Source organism: Pongo abelii, chromosome 6 (genome assembly GCF_028885655.2).
Source record: "Pongo abelii isolate AG06213 chromosome 6, NHGRI_mPonAbe1-v2.0_pri, whole genome shotgun sequence".
NCBI classification, from domain to species: Eukaryota; Metazoa; Chordata; class Mammalia; order Primates; family Hominidae; genus Pongo; species Pongo abelii.
Window position 1 is genome coordinate 147,057,696 of NC_071991.2, and position 24,072 is coordinate 147,081,767.

Sequence of the window (24,072 nt, forward strand, 5' to 3'; positions counted from 1 at the left end):
TTTTTTTTTTTTTGAGGCAGAGTCTTGCTCTGTCCCCTAGGCTGGAGTGCAGTGGCACGATCTCAGCTCACTGCAACCTCTCCCTCCCAGGTTCAAACAATTCTCCCACCTCAGCCTCCCAAGTAGCTGGGATTACAGGCACCTGCCATCATTCCGGCTAAGTATTGTATTTTTAGTAGAGACACAGTTTCATTGTGTTGGCCAGGCTGGCCTTTGACTCTTGACCTCAGGTGATCCGCCTGCCTTGGCCTCCCAAAGTGCTGGGATTACAGGCATAAGCCACTGCGCCCAGCCTTCCATGTCTTTGTTATTGTGAATAGTGCTGTGATAAACATACAAGTGAAGGTGTCTTTTTGGCAGAATGATTGATTTTCCTTTGGGTGTATACCCAGTAGTGGGATTGCTGGGTTGAATGGTAATTCTATTTGTAGTTCTTTGAGAAATCTCCAAATTGCTTTCTACAGGGGCTGAACTAATTTACCTTCCCACCAATAGTGTATAAGCATTCCTTTTTCTTTGCAACTTTGTCAACCTCTGTTATTTAAAAAATTTTTAATAATAGCTATTCAGATTGGTGTGAGATGGTATCTCATTTTAGTTTTTATTTGCATCTCTCTGATAATTAATAATGTTGAGCGTTTAAAAAACATGTTTGTTTGCTATGTGTATGTCTTCTTTTGAGAAGTGTCTGATCATGTCCTTTGTCAACTTTTTAATGCAGTTGTTTGTCTTTTTCTTATTGATTTATGTTTCTCATAGATTCTGGATATTAAACCCTTGTTGGATGCATAGTTTGCAAATATTTTCCCCCATTTGGTAGCGTGTCTACTCTGTTAACAGTTTTTTTGTTTTTGTTTTTTGCTGTGCAGAAGCTCTTTAGTTTAATTAGGTCCCACTAGTCAATTTTTTGTTTTTGTTGCATTTGCTTTTGAGGACTTAGTCATAAACTCTTTGCCTAGGTCAATGTCTAGAAGAGTATTTCCTAGGTTTTCTTCTAGAATAAGACATTTAAGTCTTTAATCCATCTTGAGTTAATTTTTGTTTATGGCGAGAGGTAGGGGTCCAGTTTCATTCTTCTGCATATGGTTAGCCAGTTTTCCCAGCACCACTTACTGAATAGGCTATCCTTTCCCCATTAAAAAAAATCAATTTTGTTGAAGATCAATTGGTTATAGATGTGGCTTTATTTCAGTGGTCTCTATTCTGTTCCACTCGGCTATGTGTCTATTTTTGTACCAGTACTGTGCCATTTTAGTTACTGTAGCCTATAGCATAGTTTCAAGTTGGGTAATGTGATGCCTCCACCTTTGCTCTTTTTACTTAGGATTGCTTTGGCTACTTGGGCACTTCTATGGTTCCATATGAATTAAGTTAAATTTATTTATTTATTATTTATTTATTTATTTTTAAGACAGGGTGTTGCTCTGTTGCCTAGGCTGGAGGGCAGTGGCACAATTTTGGCTCACTGCAACCTCCACCTCTTGGGCTCAAGTGATCCTCGCACCTCAGCCTCCTGAGTAGCTGGGACTACAGGTGCACACAACCATGTCCAGCTAATTTTTGTATTTTTTGTAGAGATGCAGTTTCACCATGTTGCCCTGGCTGGCCTGACACTCCTGGGCTCAAGCAATCTGCCCACATCAGCCTCCCAAATTGCTGGGATTATAAGCATGAGCCACAACACCTGGCCCCATATAAATTTTAGAATAGTTTTTTCTAATTCTGTGAAAAATGATATTGGTAATTTGATAGGAATAACATTAAATCTGTAGATTGCTTTGGGCAGTATGGCCATTTTAATGATATTGATTCTTCTAATCCATGAACATGGAATATTTTTTCCATTTGTTTGTGTCATCTGATTTCTTTTAACAGTATTTTGTAGTTCTCTTTGTAGCGATCTTTCAACTCCTTGGCTAGGTGTATTTTTGCACGTGTGGCTATTATAAATGGGATTGTATTCCTGATTTGGCTCTTAGCTGGAATGTTGTTGATGTATAGAAATGCTACTGATTTTTGCATGTTGATTTTATGTCCTGAAACTTTACTGAAGTAGTTTATCAGGTCTAGGAGTCTTTTGGTAGAATCTTTAGAGTTTTCTAGGTATAGAATCATATTGTCAGTGAAGAGAAATAATGTGACTTCCTCTTTTCCTATTTGGTTGCCTTTTCTTGTGTGATTGCTCTGGCTAGGACTTCCAGTATTATGATAAATAGGAGTGGTGATAATGAACATCCTTATCTTGCTCCAGTTCTTAGGGGGAATGCTTCCAACTTTTGCCCATTCAGTATAACATTGACATGGGTTTGTCAGAGATGACTCTTATTATTTTGAGATATATTCCTTTGATGCCTAGTTTATTGAAGGTTTTTGTCATGAAGGGATGTTGGATTATATTAAATGCCTTTTTCTGCATCTATTGAGATGATCATATGGCTTTTGTTTTTAATTCTGTTTATGTGTTAAGTCACATTTATCAATTGCATATGTTGAACCATTCTTGCATCCCATGAATAAAGCCCTCTTGATTGTGGTGAATTAGCTTTTTGATGTGTTGCTGAATTCAGTATGATATTATTTTGTTGAGGATTTTTGTGTCTGTGTTCAACAGGAATAATATTGGTCTATAGTTTTATTTTTTTGTTGTATCTTTGCCAGATTTTGGTATCGGGGGATACTGTTTTCATAGAATGAGTTAGGGAGGTATTCCTCCTCCATTTTTGGGAGTTGTTTCATTGGGATTGGTACTAGCTCTTCTTTGTACATCTAGTGGAATTTGGCTGTGAATCCATCTGGTCCAGGGCATTTTTTGGGTAGGTTTTTAACTACTTATTTAATTTCATTACTTGATGTTGGCCTGTTCAGGAATTCTGTTTCTTCCTGGTTCACTCTTGGGATGTTGTGTGTTTCCAGGAACTTATCCATTTCCTCTAGATTTTCTAGTTTGTGTGCAAAAAGATGCTCATAGTAGTCTCTAAGAACCTTTTGTATTTCTGTAAGATCAGTTGTGATGTCTCCTTTGTCGTTTCTGATTGTGCTTATTTGGATCTTCTCTTTTTTCTTTTGTTACTTTAGCTAGCAGTCTATCAATCTTGTTTATCCTTTCAAATTACCAATTTTTGGTTTTGTTGTTTCTTTCTATGGTTTTTTGGGGTCTCAATTTCATTTAGTTTTGCTCTGATTTTGGTTATCTTTTCTTCTGCTAGCTTTGGGTGTAGTTTGTTCTTGTTTTTCTAGTTCCTTTAGGTGCAAGGTTAAGTTTTTAATTTAAGATCTTTCTATCTTCTTTATGTAGGCATTTAATACTGCTTTTGCTGCATCCCAGAAGTTTTGGTATGGTGTGTCTCTACTTTCTTTGTTTCAGATAATTTTTTAATTTCCGCCTTAATTTTGTTGTTTACAAAAAAGTCATTCAGGAGCAAGTTGTTTAGTTTTTGTGTATTCGTGTGGTTTTAAGAGTTCCTCTGGATATTTATTTCTATTTTTATTCCACTGTGGTCTGAGAAGATGCTTGGTATAATTTTGAGATTTTAGAAGTTTGTGAGACTTGCTCTATGACCAAGCACCTGGTCAATCTTAGAGTATGTCCCATGTGCAGAAGAGAAGAATGTATATTCTGTGTTAATTTGGGTGGAGTGTTCTGCAGACATCTATTAGATCTAATCGGTCAAGTATCAAATTTAAGTCTGGAATTTCTCTGTTAGTTTTCTACCTCCCTGACCTAATTCTGTCAGTGGGGTGTTGAAGTAACCATAATTATTACATGGTTGTCAAAATCTTTTCTTAGGTCTAGAAGTAATTGTTTTATAAATCTGGGTGTTCCAGTGTTGGGTGAGTATATACTTAGGATAATTAAGTCTTTTTTTTTTTTTCCTGAGATGGAGTCTCACTCTGTTGCCCAGGCCTGAGAGTGGTGGCATGATCTTGGCTCACTGCAACCTCCACCTCCTGGGTTCAAGCAATTCTCCTGCCTCAGCCTTCTGAGTAGGTGGGATTATAGACATGCACCACCATACCCGGCTAATTTTTGTATTTATTAGTAGAGATGGGGTTTCACCATGTTGGCCAGGCTGGTCTCAACTCCTGGCCTCAAGCAATCCACCTACCTCAGCCTCCCAAAGTGCTGGGATTATAGGTGTGCGGCACCGTGCCTGGGCCAGGATGGTTAAGCCTTCTTGTTGAATTTAATCCTTTATCATTATAAAATGTCTTTTTTACTCTTGTTAGTTTAAAATCAATTTCATCTGATAGAAGAATAGTGACTTCTGTTCTTTTTTTGTTTTCCATTTGCATCATAGATCTTTCTCAGTCCTTTTGCTTTAAGGCTGTGGGTATCATTACATGTGAGATGGGTATCTTAAAGACAGCAGAAGGAAGGGTCTTGTTTTTTAAAAAATCCGATTTGCCACTCTATGCCTTTTAAGTGGAGTGTTTAGGCAGTTTACTTTCAAGGTTAATGTTGATATGTGAGGTTTTGTTCCTATCATAGCATTGTCATTTAGTTGCTTTGTAGTTTCAATTGTGTAGTTGCTTTATACAGTCTGTGGGCTATGTGCTTGCATGTGCCTTTGTGGAGGCAAATTTCATTCTTTTGTTTCCATGTTTAGAACTCTGTTAAGCATTTCTTGTAGGGTCAGTCTGGTGGTGACAAATTCCCTTAGCAATTGCTTTTCTGAGAAAGACTTTATTTCTCTTTTGTTTACAAAGCTTACTTTGGTGGGATATAAAATTCTTAGCTGGCATTCTTTTTCTTCAAGAATGCTAAGAATGGGCCCCCAATCTCTTCTGGCTTGTAAGGTTTATGCTGAGAAGTCCACTGTTAGTCTGATGGGTTTTCCTTTAGAAGTAATATAACCCTTTTCTCTAGTTGCCATTAAGATTTTTTTTTCTTTCACTTTGACCTTGGACAGTCTGGTGACTATGTGCCTTGGGGATGATTGTCTTGTGTAGTATCTCACAAGAGTTCTCTAGATTTCTTATATCTGCCTGTCAATCTCTCTAGCAAGATTGGGGAAGTTTTCCTGAATTATACCCTCAAATATGTTTTCCACGTTGCTTACTTTTTCTTCTTTTCTCTCAAGAATGCCAGTAAGTCATAGATTTGGTTGCTTTACACAATCCCATATTTCTTGAAGGCTTTGTTCATTTAAAAAGAATGATTAAAAAATTTGTGTGGGTTGAGTCAAAAGAGTGGTCTTTGCACTCTGAAATTCTTTATTCTACTTGGCCTAGTCTGTTGTTAAGGCTTCCAACTGTATTTTGAAATTCCTGTAGGGAGTCTTTCAATTCCAGAAGTTTTGTTTGGTTCTTTCTTAATATAGCTATGTCTTCTTTCAAATCTTGGATGGTTTTTCTGGCTTCTTTGTGTTGGATTTCAACTTTCTCTTGGATCTCATTGAGTTTCCTTGCCTTCCACATTTTGAATGCTATATCTGTCATTTCAGACATTTCATTCTGGTTAGGATCCATTGCTTAGAAGCTGGTGGGATACTTTGGAGGTGATGAAACACCCTGGCTTTTTGTATTGCCAGAGTTCTTGTGCTGGCTCCTTTTCAGCTGAGAGAGCTGATGCTTTTTTTTTTTTTAATTTGCTATCATTTAGGTGGAGGTTCTTGATATTTTATTCTTTTATCCCTTAGGGGTATGACTCTGGTGTATATTGTGTGTGATTGGTTGGCTATGTTTCTGGGTGCTTTCAGGATACGAAGGCTCTGTATTGTTCCTTGGATGCAGATCGGTAGCTTTCTCAGATGTTGCTTGTAGTAGTGATGTAATTTTGCTTGGTGGTGTAAGTCAGGCTGCAGTCTAGTAGGTGCGCTTAAGAGTAAGAGCTGACAGGGAGGGGTAGGGGTAGAGGCAATGGAAAAATGAAAAGAGCGCCCTCTTCAGGCATGCATTCATCTTCAGTGGGATGGAGCAGCTGGAGAAACTGTCTCTTTCCACCCTAACAAGAGGAGCCACTGCTGAGTATGCAACAGTGCACCGAGGAGGGGCAGCAGGATAAGAGATGACCACCTCTTGATGTCTGTTCTGGGCTTTGGTGTGCCTCCTACAGAAGCTAGCATGGTGCTTGCATTTCCTTTGACCTAAGGGTGGCTTTGACATTCTGTGCTCCCCACCTTCTTAGAGGGGACCATGCCAAGAGTTAGATTTCCATGGGAGTGGAGTGCACTGCCCTCCAGCTTCTCAAATGGTGGTGGGGCACTTTCCCCCAACTGACCAAGAGAGTAGGCTGGGGCACCCAGCAATGACACATGCAGACTGGTTCCAGGTCACAAAACTGCCCCTGGTTGCCAGTCTTGCCACCCAGGAGAAACCTTGGCTTCAGCAGCTCTCCTCCTGCTGTAGCCCTGCAACAGGAGAGAGCCTAATTTCTGCACCTACTGCTGGGCACCTCCATGTTTGCTGCTCAATTCTGGCTGTGGAGGGCTTTTCCCCCATTCCAAAGCAAGTGCTCCAATGTCTAGCCTGAGACTAAAATGCCTGTTATGGCCACTGCTGCCATGTTGCCAAATAATGTCTCTAAACTCTCAAAATGGTGCCAGCTGTGAGCTTGTGACTGAAGAGGGTGGAGCCCCTCTCAGGAAAGCATGGAAAAAAGCTGTGGGGAGTGTGGTTTGCTTGACTTGTCACAGAAACCTGTGGCAGGGCACTGGATATTGTTCTAGGTATGCATAGGAGAGTCTGGCTTCCTTGTCCCTCAGCTGGGCAGTGGCCACGGACACATCAGTTTAAATTCAGGCTGAAGGCGGGGCCCAACCCAGTGTTACACCCTCAAAATGGCATCTTGGGCCTAGGGCCAGAGAGAGAATGGGGCAACACCCAGGCAAGCAGTGTGAGCAAGAAGCTGTGGGGAGTGCAGTGCGCTTGCATCCCAGTCTCAACAGCAGCTCATAGCAGTGTGGCAAGTACCCTCCTGGATGCATGGAAGTGCCCATTCTCCCTCCTCCCTCCTTGGAACAGTGCACTAGCTGCAGCCATGTCTATAGATCCCAGGAATCTGAGACAGCAGGTCATTGCTGGGGAAAAGCCATACAACTGTGTTGACTAGACTCACCTGTGACCGCTACTTGGCACTTAACATTGCCAGGCAAACCTGTTAGTTTATGTAATACTCTTGCCTTATCACCTCATGAGATGGCTATTTTACCTCTTCTATTCTCTTCTCAAATCCTCAACATGCCCTTCTCATCTTCTATTGTAGTTGAATATGCAAAAGTTGTCAGAATCAAAATGGAATCACTTGCGTTAAAAAACCCTTACAAATACAGTTGGGGAAGTGCATGAGGGAGGGTTCTCCGCACCAGTGCCTGATAAGGACTATCACAGAAGACTGCAAAACCCACAAGGTTCCACAAAGGTAATTGCAACCTTACACACACAAAATATACTTTTGTGAGAACATCTGTCCAGAAACTGCTAATCTTGGACTGGCACCCTCTTATTATTGATCCTTAGTGCCAAGGATAATTGTCTGAAAGCAATTATATAATTCTTTTTTTCATTAAAAACCTTTGTCTTTCTTTACCTCCGTGAATACACACATAGTTACTATGGCACACATATTCCCATTGCAATGCTCTATTTCCAATAAGCATAATTTTTAAAGAGTCTCCCTCTGTATTTCTTAGTTTGACAAAATGGTTTCTCGAGTGGGACTGAAGTGAGCTTAGCTTGAATGGGTTGCTGGCTCTGCAATCAAGTGTGGTACCACCTGAGCTCTTTGCACTATGCTTCTGTCAGTTACCTTTTCTGCCCTGGTGAATCTCCTCTTGAGTTTTTGGACTCCCTGTCTTTGGTGAGTTCTTTTTTATTTTATTCATGTTCTGATTTGGTTATAAGGCCACCTCAATAAGGAACTTTGCATCTCTCCTGGGATGACAGAAGACTTTGTTTTTTCGGCAAACCATTTCTGGTATAAGAACAATGTCCTTCTGGTTTCAGTACTCTGGTTTCTACAGAATTTATGTTCTGTCTGGTTCTCCATGCCTGGTTTAATATTTTGTTTGGTCTGTGCATTAGTCTGTTCTTGCATTGCTATAAAGAAATATCTGCGACTGGATAATTTATAAAGAAAAGAGGTTTGATTGGCTCACAGTTCTTCAAGCTGTACTGGAATCATGATACTAGCACTGCTTAGCTTCTGGAGAGGCCTCAGGGAACTTTCAACAATGGCGGAAGGTGAAGGGGAAGCAGGCACTTCTGTGGCTGGAGCAAGAGCAAGCCGGGCAGGGGAGGTGCTACACACCTTTTTTTTTTTTTTTTTTCAGTTTCCAAATGGTTATTTTGTCAGATTGTTTGAACATTTAATTTATCCTGTTTGCAATCCAAAGTAGTTACCTGAAGTTTGCTGTTTTGTGTGTATGTGTGTGTTTACTTTTATTGTATACTTATTTTTCTAAACTCTTTGGCGCAATTTTCTGGGGGCGTTCAGACTGCCACAATACAAGTCAGGAGAGGGTATTTTCTTTGTGCTGCCAATTCTGATCATTTAAATTTTGGTTTGTTTTGTGACTTTTTTGTTTTTGAAGTCTGCGTTATTTGTAACAATTGTACTTACATTTTTCTATATCCTCTAACGCCAGAGTTTTCTTTTTCTCCCCCCTCCCCCCCCACCACTTCTACATTCACAGTTGAACCATATTATCAGGAAAGGCACCTTACTGAAAAGATCAGGATAGGAGCTCTGAGCATTCATCAGTGTTTTCCCTAGAGTAAAAAAAAAAACAAAACCCAAAAAAACAAAACCTAAAGAGCGTCTTTCCTCTGTTTTTTTTGTTTGTTTGTTTGTTTGTTTTTGTTTTTTTACATCTCTTATGCTGCATCAGTAGACAGAACTTCGGTTAGTTTTATGAAATGCAACATCTAACCCCTTGTTTTCTGGGAAAAAGAAACTAATGACTTGAAGTTGAGAATGTGGATACCGCCTCACTCACACACACTCATTCTCAGACTGTAAAAAATCCCTCACCCTCCTTCCAGCCAGCAAGCACACAGTACCGTGTGGCAAAGGTACAGCGAAGGTGGGCTTGAGACTCAGGCTCCATCTTTCTCCTCAGTAGCAAAGGCCAGGCTGCCTTTTACAACAAAGCACCATAACTGAACCCAGTCCCTCCTCCTCCCTGAAACCAGGCATTCCACTCGGCACCGGCCAAAAGACAGAAAAGCTACTTCTAGCCTCTCCTGGGAAGAGAGAGCTTTCTTTCTTTCTTTCTTTCTTTCTTTCTTTTTTTTTTTTAATAAGTAACTCCATTGTTTTTCTCTTTTCCAAGATGGCTGATGTTATGATTTTCTATGAAGTCAGTACTTAGCTCACTAACAGCGCTGCTGTTGGCGGCGGCGGCTGCGGCTGCTGCTGTGGCAGGATTTTCAATGTGGTGTGTTTCAAGCCTCACTCACTCATCCTCTCATTCCCAAACATTCAGCATCCGTGCACACTCCTCACTTCCACGTTTTTCAAAAGATTGGAGATTTCCAGTGGGGGTCCTCAGGTTATCATCCCAATGGTAACAGATCAAGCTTGGTCCTTCAGTTTCCTCAATTCTTTGTTGCCCGTGTAGCAAGGGTTTTTGCTTTGTTAGTCTTCGATCTCCGCCCTTCAGTTAACAATTCATGGATCATTGGCCTAGCTTCTACTAATTTCAGTACATCCTTCCCAAATGCTGTACATAAGTCCCCTATTAGTCCAGCAGCAAAAGCTACCACTCCATCTGTATGATCTTCATCTCCAGCAATGTGGTCAACGAAAAGTTCTCAAGAGAACTCACTCAGTCACTATCATGAGAACAGCACCGAGGGGATGGTGCTAAACCATTCATGAGAAATCACCCCCATGATCCAGTCGCCTCCCACAGGCCCCTCTCCAACATTGGGGATTACAATTTGACATGAGATTTGAGTAGGGACACAGATCCGAACCGTATCAGTCCGCATACTTGGCTTAAAATTTTTATCAACACTCTTACTTTTGGTTTCATTTTGGTCAGGTCACGTGTATCTGTAAGTGATTTGGCTCTTTTCTCCCTTGTTTCTGAACATGTTCTGAGAGGAAAAAAAAACATTCTAAATGGTGGGCATAAGATAACCAATTAAAAGCTACTAGGTGGTCACTGCTATCTATCACGCCAGTTCAAATTACTGACATTCTTTGACAGGATTTCTAGGATTGTTTTTGTCCTTGAGAGATAAACAAGAAGTGGAACGCGATTATCAAATTCTAAAGGCATACCACAAAAACCTTCCTTTGGGATTCCAGTCAGCTGTATTATAGTTGATTCTCATGCACATTTTAAAACTGATGGGCAAATTACACCAAGAAAAATTTAGAGCACAAATGGTCATTATTCATAGGCTCTAAGAAAACTGCAACCAACTATAGGGTTAACATGTAGATTCTTCCAAGTTCTCTCTCTACTTTTTTCTGCTTATTTTGACTCTGATGACTTTTCTCCTGGCATTACGATGAATTCACTGGTTATGGCATTCCAGCCTCTCTCTCTCCATTTAAATATATATATTTATGTATATTTAATAAATATATTTTTATATATTAAATATATGTAACATAATATATATTAAATATATGTAACATAATATATATTAAATATATAATATTATATATTAAATATATATATTTAAATAAAGATAGGGCCTCACTCTGTCACCTAGGCTAGGGTACAATGGCATGATCATAGCTCACTGCAGTCTCCAACTCCTGAGATCAAGTGATCTTCCTGCCTTGGCCTCTTGAGTAACTAGGACCACATTTAAGTACAATCACACCCAGCTAATTTTGTTATTTTTTTGTAGAGACAGGGGCCTCACTATGTCACCCAGGATGGTCTTGGACTCCTGACCGCAAGCCATCCTCCTCCCTCAGCCTCCCACAGCTGGGATTATAGGCATGAGCGACCATGTCCTGCCCCTAGCCAAGATTATTTTAAAAGGAGTCTTAAAGGGCTTTCAAATCAATAGCTTTACAAATTACAATAGCTCCATGACAAAGAACAACCTAGACACTTTTGGAAATGAAAATTTAGGTTTGCCCAACTAACGACTGCTCAAGGTGATGGAAAAATTAATTAAAGGATTGACATTCAAAAAGAAAAGAACTAAATAAATATTTATAAAAGTTAGGCTACCAGATCAAACAAGTCAAAACCTTCAGCTCAGAGTAATAATATAAGGAAGGTCTCTCCACCCAGCATAAAAATTGCTTTACTGGCCAGGCGTGGTGGCTCATGCCTGTAATCCCAGCACTGTGGGAGGCCAAGGTGGACGGATCACGAGGTCAGGAGATCAAGACCATCCTGGCTAACACGGTGAAACCCTGTCTGTACTAAAAATACAAAAAAAAATTAGCAGGCGACTGTAGTCCCAGCTACTCAGGAGGCTGGGGCAGGAGAATGGCATGAACCCAGGAGGCAGAGCTTGCAGTGAGCCAAGATAGTGCCACTGCAGTCCGGCCTGGGCAAAAGAGTGAGACTCTGTCTCAAAAAAAAAAAAAAAATTGCTTTACCACATAGGGGCAAAGCAATTAAATGAGCACTCACAGAAAATATATAATAATTAACCCAAATACCTTTTAGTTTATGTGACTTACATAAATCTTTGATAAATAAGCTAGTTTTAATTTGTTGATTAAAAATAAAAATGCCTTTAAAATGGTCAGCATATACTTTTGCCTGGATTTGCTGGCCAGATAAGATTATTTTATTTTATTATTATTTTTTTGAGACAATGTCTTACTCTGTCATCCAGGCTGGAGTGCAGTGGCGTGATCTTGGCTCATGGCAACCTCTGCTTCCCAGGTTCAAGCGGTGCTCCTGCCTCAGCGTCCTGATTAGCTGGGATTACAAGTGTCTGCCACCATACCCAGCTAATTTTTGTATTTTTAGTAGAGACAGGGTTTTGTCATGTTGGCCAGGCTGGTCTCGAGCTCCTGACCTCAGGTAATCCACCCGCCTCAGCCTCCCAAAGTGCTGGGATTACAGGCATGAGCCACTGTGCCTGGCCTGGCCAAATGGGATTATATTTGCCTCTGCTAAATGGTTTAAGGTCATAAAACTAGAAGCCCTGCCCCCAAACAGAATAATCTTTTTTTTTGTAACTCTTTGATAAATAAGACTAATTTAACATTGTTGATTTAGTAAAAACAGTTGTATCTTCTGAGGTATTGGCAAAATATCCACATATGTAAAGTTACTTGTTACTCAGGTGAATACCTGACATTTGTAGGCTACAGAAAAGGGCTAACAGGGAAATGACTTAAAATGATGACTAGTTTTGTCTACTATTTTAGTTTTCATAAGTAATCTGGGTATAATTGTTTAAAATAAATCAATATAAATGAGATTCACATTTATAAACTTTTCATGCAATTTGAAATCTTAACATTATTAAGTAATACTAAATGTCTGGGTTATTTTTAAGTAAGACAATATACTAAATCATAAATTGCTAAACATAAATATAAGTTTATTCTTGGCTTCTTAAATTTTATAGGAAGACTAAATAAATTTAGATCTACAAATAAAAAATAAAAATTGTGTTACGAGGAAACATACTTCTAAAAATTATAACATGGTTCTCCATCTATAAAATACTAATATGTGACAGGTAGCTCAAAATTTTTTGCTTCCTAGGTTTTCACTAGAATTTAAGGTTACTAAGAGTTAAAAATTCTAATTAATATATATGATTCTGTCTACAAAGTACACAAAAATCATTTGTTTTGATGAGAAAAATTAGAAGAAAGGCTTTAAAAATGTGTTCTTTATTGAGAAAAAACAGTAATTTTGTCTAATTCAGAAATTATTTAAAGGCTGTTTCAAAATATGTGTTTAGGAATGAAATAGAAACAATATAGAAAGTAACCAGTAAGTAGGAGAGAGATATGAAGAAACTAATAGGTATGGAGCTGTAATTTTGGTAAGAAAGGTTAAAAAGAAAAGAGAATAATTTCATATGAGAAATAATCTTGTGTGGTATATTTTTGTCCTAAAGTAAAACGACTACTTATTTGGGAAAGAGGAAGTATAGGACAAAGCAGAAAGTCTAAGCATGTCGTGGAAGGTCTGTGCAAGTCGTGAAAGGTTTGTGAAGGATGCATTTATGAAAGAACTTTTTTGTGTGTGATCAAGTAGGCTATAATTAGAAGGGAATTATTAAAATTATTTCTAAATGTTGAGGTTTTATGTTAAAAATATACTAATACAAAACTAAAAATGTGGTCTCTTATGTTAGAACAAGGTTTTCTTGAAGTAAAATTACAAGAAGTTTTGATTTTAATTATGAAATGTTTAACAGCCGTATTCCAAACTGCAGCCTCTTCCTGTTTTATGGTTTCTATTTATGTCACATTTTGTCTTGAGATGTATTTAATTTCCCTAGTTTCAGTCAAAAATGCTGAGGTAGAGTTTTCCTCTACCTCAAGGTTCATATCTCAGAAGTTCAACTTCCTAGGTTCATATCTCAGAAGTTCAACTTTGGCTGTGTCTCCTTGCAGGTGATTTGCAAGTAATATATTCAACTTTTTGCCTGGCTGGGGTGATAATTTTAACTTTTTCATCAGCTCAGTTCCCTAGTTCTAACTCTTCTGGTATGGCCTGACACTGAAATACTTATCTTGAAGGTCTAGAAGAGAAATGTTTTTGTTTAATATAACTTGATTTCTTGATGTTTCTGAGTTGTTCCATATAACCAGGAACTGCCCATGCTTTTTTTTTTTTTTTTTTTTTGAGACGGAATCTTGCTCTGTCACCCAGGCTAGAGTGCAGTGGCGCGACCTCGGCTCACAGCAAGCTCTGCCTCCCAGCTTCATGCCATTCTCCTGCCTCAGCCTCCCAAGTAGCTGGGACCTCAGGTGCCCGCCACCATGCCCGACTAATTTTCTGTATTTTTTAGTAGAGACGGGGTTTCACCGTGTTAGCCAGGATGGTCTCGATCTCCTGACCTTGTGATCCACCTGCCTCGGCCTCCCAAAGTGCTGGGATTACAGGTGTGAGCCACCGCACCCGGCCGAACTTCCCATGCTTTTACCAAGAGCCATGCATTCTGCTGCTCAAGATACTAGTTTTTTGTTCACATTCCTCTATAATGTGTTGTACACTCATAACCTTGGACACACAATCTTTCTGTGTCTTATTAAGTTTAAAGAGCTTTTTCATCAGGTTCAACTTCCATGTTATATAAGTGAGCTTCCTGTAAGAATAAGCAATCACATTTCAGGATGTTTGTCTTATCTTTTTGGTAACTGTTCTAAGAAACAAAGATTTTACCTTTTATCAAGATGATTTTCTGTGTTGTCTTTATTAGGTTTTTGATTACTTAGGAAAACTGAGCTTTGAAAGCTTTAAGTCTACAAAAAATCCATGTAAATTTCTGTATTGCTTTTGAAATTTTTGACTATCACTATCGTTAAATGAATGACTATTATTTCACAGTGACCTGTGATCCTGTTTTAATCAGGTGTTTAAAAAGTTTTGGCATCTTTGACAGGCTTTCCCAATGTAAAAATTCTAAATTAAGTCTTTTTGATCTTGAATTTGCTTTGTGATTTTTCCAGTTGAGCCCCAGGAGAGCATCAAAAGATGTATCTCTCATTTTTATAGAGATAGTAAATGATTAGGCTTGTTTGGTAAATTATATGGGATGCATTGTCGGATGATAAGTGATGCTAGATTTTTTTCAGTCACATTTGTGATATGTTATTTTAATTTTTATTTTTTTGAGATGGAGTCTCACTCTGTTTCCCAGACTGGAGTGCAGTGGTGTGATCTCAGCTCCTGCAACCTCTGCCTCCTGGGTTCAAGGGATTCTCCTGCCTCAGCCTCCTGAGTAGCTGGGATTACAGGTGTGTGCCACCACACCTGGCTGATTTTTGTATTTTTTGTAGAGACAGGGTTTCCTTGTGTTGGCCAGGCTGGTCTCGAACTCCTGACCTCAGGTGATTCACCCACCTCAGCCTCGCAAAGTGCTGGGATTACAGGTGTGAGCCACCACACCCAGCCACGTTTGTGATATGTTGTTGACCTAAATGTTCCAAAATTGTATTAAACTGTTAAAAATATAATGTCATTAGACATAATTTGGGTTATGTTGTATGCCACAAAAATAACCAAATTTCTGTGTTAATTGCTGATGATAATGAACTTACATCAGATTTTTAAACATGATTATTTTAAACTTTTGTTATCCACTGTTATTGTTCTGATTTTTCTCTAAAAGCATTTGGAATCAGATTCATGGAGGAGACTCTAACAAGTACACTTAAATATGGGCTTCTAATAATTTTGATATCAATTAACTAAATAAAAATCTTTAGGCCAGGTGCAATGGCTCACACCACTGTGGCCAATCTTTTCCCTCCAAAATGGGACCAGAGCAGCAGTTTGGGACAGGTTCATCTCAGCACCAAGGAACATAATCCTAACTACAGAATGATTTGATCAGCAATGCTTTTAGAGAAAGACCTTGATCAAAAGGGGGAAAGGTGGAAGTTGTCAGAATCAAAATGGAGTTAATTGTATTAAAACCTCTGACAGGCCAGGTGCGATGGCTTATGCCTGTAATCCTAGCACTTTGGGAGGCCGAGGCGGGCGATCATGAGGTCAGAAGATCAAGACCATCCTGGCTAACACAGTGAAACCCCATCTCTACTAAAAATACAAAAAATTAGCTGTGTGTGGTGGCACACGCCTGTAGTCCCAGCTACTCAGGAGGCTGAGGCAGGAAAATGTCTTGAACCCAGGAGGCGGAGGTTGCAGTGAGCTGAGATCACACTACTGTACTCCAGCCTAGGTGACAGAGTAAGACTCTATCTCAAAACAACAACAACAACAAAACCAAAAACCAAAAACAACAAAACAAAAAAAACCTCTGACAATTAGAGCTGGAGAAGGCTATAAAAAGGAAGGGAGGGTTTTTTTTTTTTTTTAATTTTTTGAGACTTTGTCTCACTCTGTTGCCCAGTCTGGAATGCAGTGGTGCAATCTTGGCTCACTGCAACCTGTGCCTCCCAGGCTCAAGCAATCCTCCTGTCTTAGCTTCCCAAGTAGCTGGAACTACAGGCACATGCCACCACATCCAGTTAATTTTTCAAATTTTTTGTGGAGACAAGGTCTCTCTATATTGCACAGCCCAGTCTTGAACTCCTGGGCTTAAGTGATCTTCTTGCCTTGTCCTTCCAAAGTGCTGGGATTACGGGTGTGAACCACCATGCCCAGTGAAAGGGAGAGTTCTTATGCATGAATGACTGATAACAAGAACTATCACAAAAGACTCTGCAAAATCCATAACTTTGCACAAAGGCCGTTGCAAACTTACACACACACACAAATGCTTCTATAGGGACATCTGTTCAGTTGCTGCCTGTCAGCCTTGCACTGGTGCTGCCCTTGTTATTTATCCTTGTAGCCAAGAATTAAAACAATTATATAATCCTCACTTTTCCTTTAATAAGCTTTGTCTTCCTTTACCTCCCTGAATATGCAAATAATTTACTATGGCACACATCATTTTCTTTTAGAGAGTCTCACTTTCTGTTGCTTAAGTTGACAAATATCTTGAATAATCAGAAAATAAAGGCAGTAAGATGAGAATCACTTCCATCTTTCTTCTATCAATTCCAACCAAACAGTCTCCGTCTGTATTCACATAATCTGCCTTTCCCTCTGTTGTGAGGAAGGGTTCCCATTCTTACCCAAGGCCACACATAATCTGCCTTTCCCTCTGTTATGAGGAGTGGTTCCCATTCTCACCCAAGGCCAACCTATTACTTGTGAATTAAATTCCACCCCTTGCTTCCTTAAGGACCACACCATGATGATGTCTTTACTCTCCTGCATCATTTGCTCCCTCTCTACGATATCATTATAAGCATATAAACATACTTCACTATCATTTTTTAAAAGTTTCTCTTGATTCCATGACCCTCCAGTTCCTGTTCAATTTTTCTGCTATTGTTTTCCTGAAAAACCACTCAAATTAATCAACTGTTCTCATTGACCTCACATCCTTGCCCCCATTCCAATCCAGCTTTCATTTCACCTGATCCATGGAAACAGCCTTCATTGGGCTTATTAATGGCCTATATTTGTTAGTATTTTGCCAGTGCCAGGGGGCAATTCTCTCTCCCTGTTTACTTGGCCTCTCGTGCTTTTGCAAAATGCTGCACATGCAGCTCCAACAGGCTTGGACTCTCCTCCTTGAATGGTAAAGGTCCTCTAAGTCTGGGGCCCAAGTGTGATGATGTGCAGATATTATCTGACAGGACTCAAGTAAATTGTTCTAGTTCCTGCCTTACTTCTCAGCACACATCTGGCCACTGCTGAACAGAGACATGACAGAGCATCAACAGCAAGACCCTTTGACAAATTCACTGTTCATCACAATCCTCCTCCAAATAGTAAAGAATTGGAAACAACCTAAATGTCCAAACTTAATGGAATAGTGAGTCAAAATGTATCAAGGTACAAGGCCTTTAACAAAAGTGACCTTTCCTTTTCTTCCCAGCCTGGGCTGATGTTAGCTCCTTCCCTGCTCCTATCCCGTAGAGCCTGAGGCACACACCCTTGGCTACTTCATGCCCTTAGGCCCATTTCCTGGCAGAGTTACTCCAATAAGTCTCCACTCAGTGTTATAGGGGGTGGGAAGGGATGACATAGTAGAGAGAGAGGGCTGGAGGTTCAGGTGTGGGGAGGAGTCAGCCAGTGGCCTCACTGCCAGGGGAAAGGTGCCCATGCAAGGCTGTTGAGGGAGAGGTTCCATCTAGGCAGGGGTTGGGGCCCAGGACACTCAGTTAAGGGTCCAGTTTCAGCTCCTTCAGCAGAGCTGGCTGGCTGAAAATATCAAGATCTTGGGCCAACAGAGGGAGGTTACGGTCAATTCTGACATGTTGAAGTGGCCTTGGGAAAACAAAAAAACATGGTAAATATGAAATTACTTCAGAGAGACTGGCAAACTTGGTATAAGCAGCCCATGGGTATTGGGGACCCTTCACAGTATTTCTGGACAAATTCACTGCTTACCCAAAGTCCTTGTGAGCTTCGTGGACTTTATTGGAGACTGTGTCTATGGGAGAGAAGATGGATGGGGTGAGGCATTGGGAAGGGTTGATAGGTGAGTTAAAGCCTTTTTTGGCTTGTCTACCAGTGGTGGTGGGGTCTCTTTTGGCTCTGCCCCCCATGAAGGACCCAGCTGTTCAGATGGGAGGAAGCTCCCGCCCCTACTGCCTCCCTATTCTTGCTGCCCATGCAGAGCCACCCGCTCTCTGAAACAAATCTTGAAACCCAGCCTCCATACCCTGCATGGCTCACAGCTACTGACCACAGTGTTTCTTCAGCCCCCCAATCAATTTTCTTCTTAAGGGAATCTGAAGCTGTTTACCTTATTTCTCCACAATATTTAGTATATTGTGGGGGATCAATCCCACAATCTGACTCATGCAGTAGAAAGGGGGACAATAGGTCATCTTGTGTCTCAGGGTGTGAGGTTGTGGCCAGGTCTTGTTTCAGACCTGCTAGTCTATCTATGCAGAGACTTCTCTGCTCCTCAGCACCCTAGTACAGGAAGGCAGGAGGGGAACCAGGCTTCTGTTAAGCTGGGACAGCCAGTGACTGCCTACTGCAGGGCAGATGGAACAGGGGTGGCAGAGGTAAAGATATGCCTGGCACATGAAATATGGTCAGTAGGTGTTCACAGGTACACCAGGGAGTGAGTGATGGCAGTGAGGGCCAGGCTATCATGGGCAGGCTCCCCACACCCCTCAGGAACATGGCTGTGAGTCCAGAAACAGCCATCAGCTGCACAGATGTAAAGGTGAAATTAAGATATAGGGCAAGTCCTGGGGGTATAGCTCAGGGGTAGAGCATTTGACTGCAGATCAAGAGGTCCCTGGTTCAAATCTGGGTGCCCCCTACTCGTTTTAATCACTGAAGTAGTGTTGGGATTTTTGCCCCTTCTCCCCACATGTGACCATTAGTGTGCTTTATTTCATGATAAAATTTAGTGTCTGGATCAGGACAAGGTCTAAGAATCCTCCCCTGATTATCACCCAGATAATATAATAACTACTAGGGTCACATTTGATTGAAGAGGCTTACCAAGTTAGCCCAGACAAGCCCCACTTCTGGGTCTCTTGCCCTTCTTGGTCTATATGTGGGCTTCAGTCTTTCTCAGTATCTCATTTCCTCAACCTCACCGTAATCTCCAGAAAGAAGGCACAGACTATCTCTTTGATCTTGCTACTACTTACTGTGAAGTATGAAGGAAATATATGCAGCTTCCTACTTCCCAGAGGCAACTATAATGATTTGAAAGCCATGTCAAAAGTTGTCTCTTTTCTCTCTCTGTGAATTTCTTGAGGGTGCTGCCTCTACCACAGATTCTGGCCACCTGATTCTCCCTTCTTCTCTCCTAACACTTCTTATTTCTTAACCTGGGTCAGTATTTCCTTGATGAGAATACCTAGAAGTAGACCCTACTTTATATTATATTTAAAAATTCAGATAAAATATTTAAGACATATAAATGGCTGTAACAAATCTTCAGAGGATTGTCTACTTTCCTTGATGAACAAAGAAATTTGAAATAGGTTGCCTGTTCACTCTGATGGTAGTTTCCTTTGCTGTGCAGAAGCTCTTTAGTTTAATTAGATCCCATTTGTCAATTTTGGCTTTTGTTGCCATTGCTTTTGGTGTTTTAGACATGAAGTCCTTGCCCATGCCTATGTCCTGAATGGTAATGCCTAGGTTTTCTTCTAGGGTTTTTATGGTTTTAGGTCTAACATTTAAGTCTTTAATCCATCTTGAATTGATTTTTGTATAAGGTGTAAGGAAGGGATCCAGTTTCAGCTTTCTACATATGGCTAGCCAGTTTTCCCAGCACCATTTATTAAATAGGGAATCCTTTCCCCATTTCTTGTTTTTCTCAGGTTTGTCAAAGATCAGATAGTTGTAGATATGTGGCATTATTTCTGACGGCTCTGTTCTGTTCCATTGATCTATATCTCTGTTTTGGTACCAGTAACATGCTGTTTTGGTTACTGTAGCCTTGTAGTATAGTTTGAAGTCAGGTAGTGTGATGCCTCCAGCTTTGTTCTTTTGGCTTAGGATTGACTTGGCGATGTGGGCTCTTTTTTGGTTCCATATGAACTTTAAAGTAGTTTTTTCCAATTCTGTGAAGAAAGTCATTGGTAGCTTGATGGGGATGGCATTGAATCTGTAAATTACCTTGGGAACGATGGCCATTTTCATGATATTGATTCTTCCCATCCATGAGCATGGAATGTTCTTCCAAATTTTCACAACCTACTCATCTGACAAAGGGCTAATATCCAGAATCTACAATGAACTCCAACAAATTTACAAGAAAAAAACAAACAACCCCATCAAAAAGTGGGCAAAGGACATGAACAGACACTTCTCAAAAGAAGACATTTATGCAGCCAAAAAACACATGAAAAAATGCTCACCATCACTGGCCATCAGAGAAATGCAAATCAAAACCACAATGAGATACCATCTCACACCAGTTAGAATGGCAATCATTAAAAAGTCAGGAAACAACAGGTGCTGGAGAGGATGTGGAGAAATAGGAACACTTTTACACTGTTGGTGGGACTGTAAACTAGTTCAACCCTTGTGGAAGTCAGTGTGGCGATTCCTCAGGGATCTAGAACTAGAAATTCCATTTGACCCAGCCATCCCATTACTGGGTATATACCCAAAGGACTATAAATCATGCTGCTATAAAGACACATGCACACGTATGTTTATTGCAGCATTATTCACAATAGCAAAGACTTGGAACCAACCCAAATGTCCAACAATGATAGACTGGATTAAGAAAATGTGGCACATATACACCATGGAATACTATGCAGCCATAAAAAATGATGAGTTCATGTCCTTTGTAGGGATATGGATGAAATTGGAAATCATCATTCTCAGTAAACTATCGCAAGAACAAAAAACCAAACACCGCATATTCTCACTCATAGGTGGGAATTGAACAATGAGAACACATGGACACAGGAAGGGGAACATCACACTTCGGGCACTGTTGTGGGGTGGGGGGAGGGGGGAGGGATAGCATTGGGAGATATACCTAATGCTAGATGACGAGTTGGTGGGTGCAGCGCACCAGCATGGCACATGTATACATATGTAACTTACCTGCACGTTGCGCACATGTACCATAGAGCCTAAAGTGTAATAAGAATAATAATAAAAAAAAAGAAAAAAAAAAGAAAGAACTACTATGCAACCATAAAAAAAAAAGAAATTTGAAATAATCTTTTATATGAGGACAAATAAAAATTCAGAAAATATGAAAAACATCTCATTAAAAGTATCAAAGAGCTAACACAGGAAATACCAAATGTAGATTTGGAAATGATGGTAAGCAGAAATTTAAATCTCCATACTAAAAGCTGCTTTGGCCCTGAATGTATTTCTTAGTTCAGAAGAGGCAGCTGAGAAGCTGAGTGGAGCTTTTGGGAACCTCTCAAAACTAGGGAGGTAGAAGTCAGAATTCTGGGCCCAACTAGAGTATAGACATTGATGAGACCAACTCTGGCTTTGGACTAGGAACTCAAAAGGGGTAAGAGTAAATGGAAAGAAATTCAGCCACAGTAAGAATTTGTGGCTAGGCTTTTTAACTTTTGAATGGTTCAGGAAAACTCAAACCTTGAAATTCTATTAAGGTGTCCTGATTGCTCAGATACCTGGAAAAAGCAAATAAAGGAAGATATTATTATCCTTGGCCTTAGATTAGTTCTACAAATACAATTTTAAGTAAAGTTTTAGCACACAGTCAAAGATAACCAAATACACAGGGAAGCAAAAAGCTATGAATGAGAATAAACAGAAATAACAGACCACAGAACTAAACAAAGGGACTTTGGATATTAGAACTACCAGAAACATTATAAAATAACAATGTTACGGTGTTCAAGGAGATAAAAGCCAACCTTGAAAATTTCAATAGGAAATTTAAAAGCATGAAAAGTAACTTAGGAGATTTGAAAAGAAGACAATATAAATTTTATGTCTAAAAATATAATAACTAAAATTTAAAAACTCAATGAATTGGTCTATGCTCTTCTTAATTAATAGATTAAGCCAATGAGAAAAATCAGTGAACTAAAACATTGGGAGGAAAAACTATCCATCATAAAACAGGAAAGACAAAAGTATGGCAAACACAGAAGATAAGGTAATTAATATAGAAGAACAGAAAGAAAAAAGACTAAAGAAAAGTGAACAGAGCCTAAGGGACCCATGGTCCACCACAAGTGGACCAACATATGCATTGTGAGACTCCCAGAAGAGGAAGGGAGAGAAAATGGGGCAGAGAGAATATTTGAAGAAATAATAGTTGAAAACTACCCAACATTGATGAAAGGCATGAATATAAAAATCTAAGAAGCTCAGCTGGGCACAGTGGCTCATGCCTGTAATCTCAGTACTTTGGAAGGCTTAGGTGGGTGGATCACTTGAGGTCAGGAGTTTGAGACCAGCCTGGTCAACCTGGTGCAATCCCATCTCTACTAAAAAAAAAAAAAAAAAAATAGGCAGGCGTGGTGGCACATGCCTGTAATCCCAGCTACTCAGGAGGCTGAGGCATGAGAATTGCTTGAACCCAAGAGGCAGAGGTTAAAGTGAGCTGAGATCACCCTGGTGTGATTCCGTCCTGTGTGGCTGTTCTCTTGAGCAGTGGTCGTTTATCTCCATCCACCTTCTCTCCCACCTAAGTGCGTGCCACCACCTGATGGAAGATTCGTGGACATGGGGATGAGGCCCCTGAGGCCCCAGAACTATCTTTTCAGTTGTGAACTAAAGGCCAACAAAGTTTATCACTTTAAGGTGGATAATAATGAAAATGAGCATCAGTTATCTTTAACAACAATCAGTTTAGGGGCTGGTGCAACAGATGAATTGGACATTGTTGAAGCAGAGGCAATGGATTATGAAGGCAGTCCAATTAAAGTAACACTGGCAACTTTGAAAATGTGTGTACAGCCAACGGTTTCCCTTGGCGGCTTTGAAATAACACCACCAGTGGTCTTACAGTTGAAGTGTGGTTCAGGGCCAGTGCATATTAGTGGACAGTACTTAGCAGCTGTGGAGGAAGATGCAGAGTCAGAAGATGAAGACAAGGAGGTTGTGAAACTCTTAAGCATATCTGGAAAGCAGTCTGCCCCTGGTGGTGGTAGCAAGCTTCCACAGAAAAAAGTAAAACTTGCTGCTGATGAAGATGATGGTGGTGATGATTTTGATGATAAGGAAACTGAAGAAAAACACCAGTGAAGAAATCTGTGTGAGATACTCCAGCCAAAAATGCACAAAAGTCAAATCAGAATGGAAAAGACTCAAAACCACCATCAACACCAAGATCAAATGGACAAGAATCCTTCAAAAAAACAGCAAAAAACTCCTGAAACACCAAAAGGACCTAGTTCTGTAGAAGACATTAAAGCAAAAATGCAAGCAAGTATAGAAAAAGGTGGTTCTATTCCCACAGTGGAAGCCAAGTTCATCAGTTATGTGAAGAATTGCTTCCAGATGACTGACCAGAAGGCTATTCAAGATCTCTGGCAGTAGAGGAAGTCTCTTTAAGAAAATAGTTTAAACAATTTATTAAAAAATTTTCATCTCATTTCATTTCTGTAACAGTTGATATCTGGCTTTTTTATAATGTGGAGTGAGAAATTTCGCTACCATGTTTGATAAATGTTGTCTAGGTTCCATTGCCAAGAACGTGTTGTCAAAAATGCCTATTTAGTTTTTAAAGATGGAACTCTGCCCTTTGTTTGGTTTTAGGTGTGTATGGAATGTTATAACAGGACATAGTAGCAGCAGTGGTTATGGTAGGCAGACAAAAATATACATGTGAAATAAAGCTCAGTAATTTAATAAAAAAAAAAAGTGAGCTGAGCTCATGCCACTGCCCTCCAGCCCAAGTGACAGAATGAAACCCTGTCTCAAAGGAAGAAGAAGAAGAAGAAAAAAAAAACTAAGAAGCTCAATGCATTCCAAGTAAGATGACCTAAAGAGACCCACACTGAGG

At 40.0% G+C, this 24,072-nt stretch overlaps 1 protein-coding gene across 2 annotated transcripts; it reads left to right on the forward strand.

Moving 5' to 3' along the window:
• Positions 1 to 22,790: 22,790 nt before the first annotated feature.
• Positions 22,791 to 23,606, forward strand: LOC100454929 (nucleophosmin-like). Of its 2 annotated transcripts, XM_024250342.1 has the most exons (3): positions 22,791 to 22,830; positions 23,125 to 23,308; positions 23,363 to 23,606. In XM_024250342.1, the coding sequence occupies exons 1-3, from the start codon at positions 22,791 to 22,793 to the stop codon at positions 23,604 to 23,606; spliced, it is 468 nt and encodes a 155-aa protein (XP_024106110.1). The 2 variants fall into 2 exon arrangements, with proteins under 2 accessions (XP_024106110.1, XP_009241663.2); XM_009243388.2 differs by having other exon boundaries at positions 22,791 to 23,308.
• Positions 23,607 to 24,072: the final 466 nt, after the last annotated feature.